Consider the following 13013-nt stretch of genomic DNA (forward strand, 5'->3'; position numbering starts at 1 on the left):
AGAGAGCTTATCAACTGAAGAGAGAGAGAGAGAGCTTATCAACTGAAGAAGAGAGAGAGCTTATCAACTGAAGAGAGAGAGAGAGCTTATCAACTGAAGAGAGAGAGAGAGAGCTTATCAACTGAAGAGAGAGAGAGAGCTCATCAACTGGAGAGAGAGAGAGAGAGAGAGCTTATCAACTGAAGAGAGAGAGAGAGAGCTTATCAACTGAAGAGAGAGAGCTTATCAACTGAAGAGAGAGAGAGCTTATCAACTGAAGAGAGCGCGAGCTTATCAACTGAAGAGAGAGCGAGCTTATCAACTGAAGGGAGAGAGAGCTTATCAACTGAAGAGAGAGAGAGCTTATCAACTGAAGAGAGAGCGAGCTTATCAACTGAAGAGAGAGCGAGCTTATCAACTGAAGAGAGAGCGAGCTTATCAACTGAAGAGAGAGCGAGCTTATCTACTGAAGGGAGAGAGAGAGCTTATCAAATCAAAGTTTATTTGTCACGTGCGCCGAATACAACAGGTGTAGGTAGACCTTACAGTGAAATGCTTACTTACAGGCTCTAACCAATAGTGCAAAAAAGGTATTAGGTGAACAATAGGTAAGTAAAGAAATAAAACAACAGTAAAAAGACAGGCTATATACAGTAGCAAGGCTATAAAAGTAGCGAGGCTACATACAGACACCGGTTAGTCAACTGAAGAGAGAGAGAGAGCTTATCAACTGAAGAGAGAGAGCTTATCAACTGAAGAGAGAGAGAGAGCTTATCAACTGAAGAGAGAGAGAGAGAGCTTATCAACTGAAGAGAGAGAGAGCTTATCAACTGAAGAGAGAGAGAGAGCTTATCAATTGAAGAGAGAGAGAGAGCTTATCACCTGAAAAGAGAGAGAGCTTATCAGCTGAAAGAGAGAGAGAGCTTATCAACTGAAGAGAGCGCGAGCTTATCAACTGAAGAGAGAGCGAGCGTATCTACTGAAGAGAGAGCGAGCTTATCAACTGAAGAGAGAGAGCTTATCAGCTGAAGAGAGAGAGAGAGCTTATCAACTGAAGAGAGAGAGCTTATCAACTGAAGAGAGAGCTAGCTTATCAACTGAAGACAGAGAGAGCTTATCAACTGAAGAGAGAGAGAGCTTATCAACTGAAGAGAGAGAGAGAGCTTATCAACTGAAGAGAGCGAGAGCGAGCTTATCAACTGAAGAGAGAGAGCTTATCAACTGAAGAGAGAGAGCTTATCAACTGAAGAGAGAGCTAGCCTATCAACTGAAGACAGAGAGAGCTTATCAACTGAAGAGAGAGAGAGAGCTTATCAACTGAAGAGAGAGAGAGCTTATCAACTGAAGAGAGAGAGAGCTTATCAACTGAAGGCAGGGATATTCTAATTACTTCCATTTATTGGCTCAATGAATCAATTGGATATTTGTAACCGGGTAATATTGATATCTGTCTCATCTTTTCTTAACCTGAGTCCCAAATGACACCCTATTCCCTATTCAGTGCACTAGTTTACTACCAGGGCCCATAGAATGTAAATGTAAAAATGTCTCTTCTCTCCCTTGCCAGACCACGGCTGCAGGCTCAAAGGAAGTTTGCCCAGTCTCAGCCCAGCTCCCCCAGTGCCACGCCGGTCAAGCTGTCTGAGACCCTCTTGCCCCCCAGCCCCACCTCTCCCCTCAGCGACCTCACCAGACGCAAGCCCAAGACCGAGGACTTCCTCACCTTCCTCTGTTTACGAGGTGAGTGGCCTGCAACCTTTAGTTTTTATGGAACTTTGACTTATCCAGGAAGTTCCATAGAGGTCAGAATACCTCTTTTACAAGGGAGACCTACCACAGTATAAAGGGCTTCTGTATCGCGGCTCAGACTAACACCCAGATACAGGAGACGGATAGTACGAGTCTCAGAGTTTATTATAGAACAAGGAGCAGGGGAAATGTAAGTCAAGACAGGCAAGAGTCCTAATCCAAATCAGGGTCAGGACAGGTACAGGACAACAGGCAGGATCAGGGTCAGGACAGGTACAGGACAACAGGCATGACCAGGGTCAGCACAGGTACAGGACAACAGGCATGATCAGGGTCAGGACAGGTACAGGACAACAGGCATGATCAGGGTCAGGACAGGTACAGGACAACAGGCATGACCAGGGTCAGCACAGGTACAGGACAACAGGCATGATCAGGGTCAGGACAGGTACAGGACAACAGGCATGATCAGGGTCAGGACAGGTACAGGACAACAGGCAGGATCAGGGTCAGCACAGGTACAGGACAACAGGCGGGATCAGGGTCAGGACAGGTACAGGACAACAGGCAGGATCAGGGTCAGCACAGGTACAGGACAACAGGCATGATCAGGGTCAGGACAGGTACAGGACAACAGGCAGGATCAGGGTCAGCACAGGTACAGGACAACAGGCGTGATCAGGGTCAGGACAGGTACAGGACAACAGGCATGACCAGGGTCAGGACAGGTACAGGACAACAGGCATGATCAGGGTCAGGACAGGTACAGGACAACAGGCAGGATCAGGGTCAGGACAGGTACAGGACAACAGGCAGGATCAGGGTCAGGACAGGTACTGGACAACAGGCAGGACCAGGGTCAGGACAGGTACAGGACAACAGGCATGATCAGGGTCAGGACAGGTACAGGACAACAGGCATGATCAGGGTCAGGACAGGTACAGGACAACAGGCAGGATCAGGGTCAGGACAGGTACAGGACAACAGGCATGATCAGGGTCAGGACAGGTACAGGACAACAGGCAGGATCAGGGTCAGGACAGGTACAGGACAACAGGCAGGATCAGGGTCAGGACAGGTACAGGACAACAGGCATGATCAGGGTCAGGACAGGTACAGGACAACAGGCAGGATCAGGGTCAGGACAGGTACAGGACAACAGGCAGGATCAGGGTCAGGACAGGTACAGGACAACAGGCGTGATCAGGGTCAGGACAGGTACAGGACAACAGGCATGACCAGGGTCAGGACAGGTACAGGACAACAGGCAGGATCGGGGTCAGGACAGGCAGAAATGTCAGAACTGGGAAGACTAGGAGAAACAAAAAACTAGAGCACAGGAAAACACAGGGAACACGCTGGTAGGACTTGACAGGACAAGACGAACTGGCAACAGACAAACAGAAAACGCAGCAATAAATACACAGGAGATAATGGGGACAAATGGGAGACACCTGGTGGGGGGTGGAGACAAGCACAAGACAGGTGAAAAACAGATCAAGGTGTGACATTTTGTGCACTTTCATGTCCAATCCCATTTTACACAAATGAACACATGTGGATTGCAAAGTTCAGTTATGTGCTGTGTGTGTGTGTGTGTGTGTGTGTGTGTGTGTGTGTGTGTGTGTGTGTGTGTGTGTGTGTGTGTGTGTGTGTGTGTGTGTGTGTGTGTTCCCTCATATACTGCTGTGACGTGGATGGTACACGTGTTCAACAGTTTTAGTTGTGGGCTGACTTGGCAACCTGTCGTGTAAGCTTATTGGTCGAATGCGGAACAAATGAGCTCACGAGAAGTAATGCTTCAATGTCATAGGCTAACGCAGTAAGTAGTGCACTATGTAGGGAATAGGGTGCCACTAGGGACACAGTTCTGGTTTTATGATGGTGTTCCCTTTAAGTGGCCTGTAACTGGGCTTAGTATTTAGAGTGTCTGGCCTGGCTCCAGTCCCAGGGTGGATCTGAATTACAGTCCATTATACTGTGGGTTGGCATCCTCCTAACCTCAACCTCAACCTCAAACACAAATCTGTTTTCCCCCTGAAACAGTTAGTGACAGCTTCAGGTTCCAGACAGCCCTGAATATGTCTCAGTGGCTTATCTCATTCATCTAGTGATGAAGGGGTTGGAATAGCCAGTCAAACCAGACAAACACTGAAACTTACATACCAAATCAGAGAATACATTCAAATCAAATGTATTTATATAGCCCTTCTTAGATCAGCTGATATCTCAAAGTGCTGTATAGAAACCCAGCCTAAAACCCCAAACAGCAAGCAATGCAGGTGTCATCATCGATACCTCTGCTGATTGGTCTAGTGTTACACTGGTTGTGTTATTATATACAGTATATACAGCCTACCATGAAACATGCATCAACCACACATCATCCATCCATACATTATCCATCCATACATCAACCATACATTATCCATCCATACATCAACCACACATCATCCATCCATATATTATCCATCTATACATCAACCACACATCATCCATCCATACATCAACCACACATCATCCATCCATACATTATCCATCCATACATCAACCACACATCATCCATCCATACATCAACCACACATCATCCATCCATACATTATCCATCTATACATCAACCACACATCATCCATCCATACATTATCCATCTATACATCAACCACACATCATCCATACATACATTATCCATCTATACATCAACCACACATCATTCATCTATACATCAACCACGCATCATCCATCCATACATTATCTATTTATACATCAACCACACATCATCCATCCATACATTATCCATCTATACATCAACCACATATCATCCATCTATACATCAACCACACATCATCCTTCTACACATCAACCACACATCATCCATCCATACATCAACCACACATCATCCATCCATACATCAACCACACATCATCCATCCATACATTATCCATCTATACATCAACCACACATCATCCATCCATACATCAACCACACATCATCTATCCATACATCAACCACACATCATCCATCCATACATCAACCACACATCATCCATCCCTACATCAACCACACATCATCCATCCATACATTATCCATCTATACATCAACCACACATCATCCATCCATACATCAACAACACATCATCCATCCATACATCAACCACACATCATCCATCCATACATTATCCATCTATACAGCAACCACACATCATCCATCCATACATCAACCACACATCATCCATCAACCACACATCATCCATCCATACATCATCCATCTATACATCAACCACACATCAACTACACATCATCCATCCATACATCAATCTCACAGTTCATCACTGTGCTTTGCCAGTTAGGTTAAACTGGGTTAATGGCATTCAATCATAATGAAATGCTTCCTTAAAGAGTACCTTTTCTTTTCCTAGTCTCAACCCCTCAACTAACAGTAAGTCCTGTTCATTATCTGGGATGATTTAAACCATTTCCTTTATTATGCTTTATTAAGCCAGTATAGCAGTGGAGTGTCAATGAGACAGTATAGTAGTGGAGTGTCAATGAGACAGTATAGTAGTGGAGTGTCAATGGAACAGTATAGTAGTGGAGTGTCAATGGAACAGTATAGCAGTGGAGTGTCAATGGAACAGTATAGTAGTGGAGTGTCAATGGAACAGTATAGTAGTGGAGTGTCAATGGAACAGTATAGTAGTGGAGTGTCAATGGAACAGTATAGTAGTGGAGTGTCAATGGAACAGCAGCAGCACTAGCTGTTGGATGCGTCCCAAGTTGCACCTTATTCCCTATATACTACTTCTGACTAGTGCACTATATAGGGAATAGGGTGCCATTTGGGATGTAATCGTTGTGTTTTAAAGCAGTGCTTTCCAACCGACCAACTGATCTTTCACACAGACATGACTTCATATGCTCACTGGATTTCAGACTAAAAGTCTAGCTGGAAAAAGTAGTCCGTTTTTTCATACACGATGAAAGCTCCTTTATTTACATGTATTTAACTTGGAAAGCTGCAGAAAATCCAAGAACAAGCATTTAAATGTTGAGCATGTCAAGTCAGAATATGAATTCATCTCCATTTGATAGATGTTCAATCGAATACAGTCAGTCAATGCATAGGCTGCATGTACAGTATTGTGTAGTGATTTTCACTAAGTCATCTGCCAAATAATACTGAACATAATCCAGGCCTGAGATATTGTGATGTGTACAAACTGACTGTAGGAGAACATAAATGACAGTAGAATCCTGAAGACACCAGAACTCTGTATTCGCTGTATTTTTTATTTATTTTATTTAACCTTTATTTAACTAGGCAAGTCTGTTAAGAACAAATTCTTATTTACAATGACGGCCTACCCCGGCCAAACCCGGACGATGCTGTGCGCCACCCTGTGGGACTCCCAGTCACAGGCCGGATGTGATGCAGCCTGGATGCATAGTCTATAGTCGGACATATATATGATTTATCCCCCAGTGTACTCTACTTTCACATCATTGTTGTGAGGAAGAAAATAATACATGTCTCTTTGTTTATTGACCTATAATACTAGCTGTCATGAACAACTGAGAGCTATGGCATCCCGTCATCCTGCACATTGCGCCACCATGAGCAAATAAGCACATCTCTCTTGTGCAGAAAGAGCATCTTCACACTTGTATAGTCACAGTACACTGTGTAACAAACCCTGCTGTGTATTCATGGAGACAGCAGGCCTGTTATCAGACATCTCTAGGCAGCCAGGAAACAGCAGGCCTGTTAGAGGAGCTCTCCTGAGACAGACTGACAGACAGACTGCTGCTGTAAACAAATCAGCCTCTCTCTCTCTCTTCAGCCTGTCTCCCTCTGAGCCCTGGTGAATTAGTGTACCTGACTGGCTGACCGGCTGGCTGGCTGGCTGACTGACTGGCGGACTGACTGGCGGACTGAATGGCTAGCTGGCTGGCTGACCTACTGGATGACTGGGTGGCTAGCTGGCTGGCTGACTGACTGACTGATTGACAAACCCGTTATGTTATAGACCCCTGCTGGGTTGTTAAGCCTCTGTTGACAGAAAACCAAAGCTCTTCCACAGAGCAGTTAAGGACAAGACATACTATAACGAATGACAGCCGTGTGCGATAGATCACCTGCTGGGTGTCGACAAACGGTGGTGATTCAACATGTACAATCATCAGGAAATGAACAGAAAATGACTAAAGATCCCTTATGTATGTCACATTTTCCATTCTGCGCTTTTGGTCCACCTGAATCTAACACTAGTTTACTCTACATTTAACTTCACTCCCCAGGGCACCACCAAGGTTAGTTACATCTAGCACAACACTATTGTAGACCAGGTGCATGTAACACACCACTGTTGTAGACCAGGAAGTGAATGAATGAGTCCTGCTGTACTTTACCGTTGGTAAATAATGTGTCTTTATTTGCATTATTGGAATAATAATGTGTTTCCTGGAACACTATATACTAATTTATTATAGAGGAAAAGGGAAGAAAACCACCAGCTTTATTAGCAGCTGTTTCTATCCTTGCCTCTATATTACTTAAATATTTTCCATAGTGGCATCCCAAATGGCACACTATTCCCTATGTAGTGCACTACTTTTCACCAGAGCCTTATGGGCCCTGTTCAAAAGTAGTGCACTATAAAGGAAATTGGGTGCCATTTGGGACGTAGACAGAAAAACAGCCTAAAGGCCTGTAGAATATAGTAGCCTTTCCTGTGGCAGGGAGACGGAGAACCCAGTCAACCAGCTAATAAATCACTTACAGTCAGTGGCCCACACAACGTTACACTACAGTACCAACCAGCTCACAGTACACTACAATACCAACCAGCTCACAGTACACTACAATACCAACCAGCTCACAGTACACTACAATACCAACCAACTCACAGTACACTACAATACCAACCAGCTCACAGTACACTACAATACCAACGAGCTCACAGTACACTACAATACCAACCAACTCACAGTGCACTATAGTACCAACCAGCTCACAGTACACTACAATACCAACCAGCTCACAGTACACTACAATACCAACCAGCTCACAGTACACTACAATACCAACCAGCTCACAGTGCACTACAATACCAACCAGCTCACAGTACACTACAATACCAACCAGCTCACAGTACACTACAATACCAACCAACTCACAGTGCACTACAGTACCAACCAGCTCACAGTACACTACAATACCAACCAGCTCACAGTACACTACAATACCAACCAGCTCACAGTACACTACAATACCAACCAGCTCACAGTGCACTACAATACCAACCAGCTCACAGTACACTACAATACCAACCAGCTCACAGTACACTACAATACCAACCAGCTCACAGTACACTACAATACCAACCAGCTCACAGTACACTACAATACCAACCAGCTCACAGTACACTACAATACCAACCAGCTCACAGTACACTACAATACCAACCAGCTCACAGTACACTACAATACCAACCAGCTCACACTAACAGTACACTACAATACCAACCAGCTCACAGTACACTACAATACCAACCAGCTCACACTCACAGTACACTACAATACCAACCAGCTCACAGTACACTACAATACCAACCAGCTCACAGTACACTACATACCAACCAGCTCACACTCACAGTACACTACAATACCAACTAGCTCACAGTACACTACAATACCAACCAGCTCACAGTACACTACAATACCAACCAGCTCACAGTACACTACAGTACCAACCAGCTCACAGTACACTACAATACCAACCAGCTCACACTCACAGTACACTACAATACCAACCAGCTCACACTCACAGTACACTACAATACCAACCAGCTCACACTCACAGTACACTACAATACCAACCAGCTCACAGTACACTACAATACCAACCAGCTCACAGTACACTACAATACCAACCAGCTCACAGTACACTACAATACCAACCAGCTCACAGTATACTACAATACCAACCAGCTCACAGTATACTACAATACCAACCAGCTCACACTCACAGTACACTACAATACCAACCAGCTCACAGTACACTACAAAACCAACCAGCTCACACTCACAGTACACTACAATACCAACCAGCTAACAGTACACTACAATACCAACCAACTCACAGTATATTACAATACCAACCAGCTCACACTCACAGTACACTACAATACCAACCAGCTCACAGTACACTACAATACCAACCAGCTCACAGTACACTACAATACCAACCAGCTCACACTCACAGTACACTACAATACCAACCAGCTCACAGTACACTACAATACCAACCAGCTCACAGTATACTACAATACCAACCAGCTCACAGCTCACAGTACACTACAATACCAACCAGCTCACAGTACACTACAATACCAACCAACTCACAGTATACTACAATACCAACCAGCTCACAGTACACTACAATACCAACCAGCTCACACTCACAGTACACTACAATACCAATCAGCTCACAGTACACTACAATACCAACCAGCTCACAGTACACTACAATACCAACCAGCTCACAGTACACTACAATACCAACCAGCTCACAGTACACTACAATACCAACCAGCTCACAGTACACTACAATACCAACCAGCTCACAGTACACTACAATACCAACCAGCTCACAGTACACTACAATACCAACCAGCTCACAGTACACTACAATACCAACCAGCTCACAGTACACTACAATACCAACCAGCTCACAGTATACTACAATACCAACCAGCTCACAGTACACTACAATACCAACCAGCTCACAGTACACTACAATACCAACCAGCTCACAGTACACTACAATACCAACCAGCTCACAGTACACTACAATACCAACGAGCTCACACTAACAGTACACTACAATACCAACCAGCTCACAGTACACTACAATACCAACCAGCTCACACTCACAGTACACTACAATACCAACCAGCTCAGAGTACACTACAATACCAACCAGCTCACAGTGCACTACATACCAACCAGCTCACACTCACAGTACACTACAATACCAACTAGCTCACAGTACACTACAATACCAACCAGCTCACAGTACACTACAATACCAACCAGCTCACAGTACACTACAGTACCAACCAGCTCACAGTACACTACAATACCAACCAGCTCACACTCACAGTACACTACAATACCAACCAGCTCACACTCAAAGTACACTACAATACCAACCAGCTCACACTCACAGTACACTACAATACCAACCAGCTCACAGTACACTACAATACCAACCAGCTCACAGTACACTACAATACCAACCAGCTCACAGTACACTACAATAGCAACCAGCTCACAGTACACTACAATACCAACCAGCTCACAGTATACTACAATACCAACCAGCTCACAGTATACTAAATACCAACCAGCTCACACTCACAGTACACTACAATACCAACCAGCTCACAGTACACTACAATACCAACCAGCTCACACTCACAGTACACTACAATACCAACCAGCTCACAGTACACTACAATACCAACCAGCTCACAGTGTACTACAATACCAACCAGCTCGCACTCACAGTACACTACAATACCAACCAGCTCACAGTACACTACAATACCAACCAGCTCACAGTACACTACAATACCAACCAGCTCACAGTACACTACAATACCCACCAGCTCACAGTATACTACAATACCAACCAGCTCACAGTATACTACAATACCAACCAGCTCACAGTACACTACAATACCAACCAGCTCACAGTACACTACAGTACCAACCAGCTCACAGTACACTACAATACCAACCAGCTCACACTCACAGTACACTACAATACCAACCAGCTCACACTCACAGTACACTACAATACCAACCAGCTCACACTCACAGTACACTACAATACCAACCAGCTCACAGTACACTACAATACCAACCAGCTCACAGTACACTACAATACCAACCAGCTCACAGTACACTACAATACCAACCAGCTCACAGTACACTACAGTACCAACCAGCTCACAGTACACTACAATACCAACCAGCTCACAGTATACTACAATACCAACCAGCTCACAGTACACTACAATACCAACCAGCTCACAGTACACTACAATACCAACCAGCTCACACTCACAGTACACTACAATACCAACCAGCTCACAGTACACTACAATACCAACCAGCTCACACTCACAGTACACTACAATACCAACCAGCTCACAGTACACTACAATACCAACCAGCTCACAGTATACTACAATACCAACCAGCTCACACTCACAGTACACTACAATACCAACCAGCTCACAGTACACTACAATACCAACCAGCTCACAGTACACTACAATACCAACCAGCTCACACTCACAGTACACTACAATACCAACCAGCTCACAGTACACTACAATACCAACCAGCTCACAGTACACTACAATACCAACCAGCTCACAGTACACTACAATACCAACCAGCTCACAGTACACTACAATACCAACCAGCTCACACTCACAGTACACTACAATACCAACCAGCTCACAGTACACTACAATACCAACCAGCTCACACTCACAGTACACTACAATACCAACCAGCTCACACTCACAGTACACTACAATACCAACCAGCTCACAGTACACTACAATACCAACCAGCTCACACTCACAGTACACTACAATACCAACCAGCTCACAGTACACTACAATACCAACCAGCTCACAGTACACTACATACCAACCAGCTCACACTCACAGTACACTACAATACCAACCAGCTCACAGTACACTACAATACCAACCAGCTCACAGTACACTACAATACCAACCAGCTCACAGTACACTACAGTACCAACCAGCTCACAGTACACTACAATACCAACCAGCTCACACTCACAGTACACTACAATACCAACCAGCTCACACTCACAGTACACTACAATACCAACCAGCTCACACTCACAGTACACTACAATACCAACCAGCTCACAGTACACTACAATACCAACCAGCTCACAGTACACTACATTACCAACCAGCTCACATTACAATACAATACCAACCAGCTCACAGTATACTACAATACCAACCAGCTCACAGTACACTACAATACCAACCAGCTCACAGTACACTACAATACCAACCAGCTCACAGTATACTACAATACCAACCAGCTCACAGTATACTACAATACCAACCAGCTCACACTCACAGTACACTACAATACCAACCAGCTCACAGTACACTACAAAACCAACCAGCTCACACTCACAGTACACTACAATACCAACCAGCTCACAGTACACTACAATACCAACCAGCTCACAGTATATTACAATACCAACCAGCTCACACTCACAGTACACTACAATACCAACCAGCTCACAGTACACTACAATACCAACCAGCTCACAGTACACTACAATACCAACCAGCTCACACTCACAGTACACTACAATACCAACCAGCTCACAGTACACTACAATACCAACCAGCTCACAGTATACTACAATACCAACCAGCTCACAGCTCACAGTACACTACAATACCAACCAGCTCACAGTACACTACAATACCAACCAACTCACAGTATACTACAATACCAACCAGCTCACAGTACACTACAATACCAACCAGCTCACACTCACAGTACACTACAATACCAACCAGCTCACAGTACACTACAATACCAACCAGCTCACAGTACACTACAATACCAACCAGCTCACAGTACACTACAATACCAACCAGCTCACAGTACACTACAATACCAACCAGCTCACAGTATACTACAATACCAACCAGCTCACAGTATACTACAATACCAACCAGCTCATAGTACACTACAATACCAACCAGCTCACAGTACACTACAATACCAACCAGCTCACAGTACACTACAATACCAACCAGCTCACAGTACACTACAATACCAACCAGCTCACAGTACACTACAATACCAACCAGCTCACAGTACACTACAATACCAACCAGCTCACAGTACACTACAATACCAACCAGCTCACAGTACACTACAATACCAACGAGCTCACACTAACAGTACACTACAATACCAACCAGCTCACAGTACACTACAATACCAACCAGCTCACACTCACAGTACACTACAATACCAACCAGCTCACAGTACACTACAATACCAACCAGCTCACAGTGCACTACATACCAACCAGCTCACACTCACAGTACACTACAATACCAACTAGCTCACAGTACACTACAATACCAACCAGCTCACAGTACACTACAATACCAACCAGCTCACAGTACACTACAG

The 13013-nt window shown here is 44.5% G+C and overlaps 1 protein-coding gene across 1 annotated transcript in view; it reads left to right on the forward strand.

The window, feature by feature from the left end:
- The window catches only part of LOC106597732 (protein Jumonji), a 150048-nt gene that overhangs the window by 38187 nt on the left and 98848 nt on the right, over nucleotides 1–13013 (forward strand). The window contains exon 4 of the mRNA XM_045712773.1: nucleotides 1547–1719. Coding sequence (XP_045568729.1) covers nucleotides 1547–1719 — 173 coding nt within the window. The remainder of the gene's footprint in view (nucleotides 1–1546; nucleotides 1720–13013) is intronic.

This window comes from Salmo salar, chromosome ssa02, assembly GCF_905237065.1.
Source record: "Salmo salar chromosome ssa02, Ssal_v3.1, whole genome shotgun sequence".
Taxonomy (NCBI): Eukaryota; Metazoa; Chordata; class Actinopteri; order Salmoniformes; family Salmonidae; genus Salmo; species Salmo salar.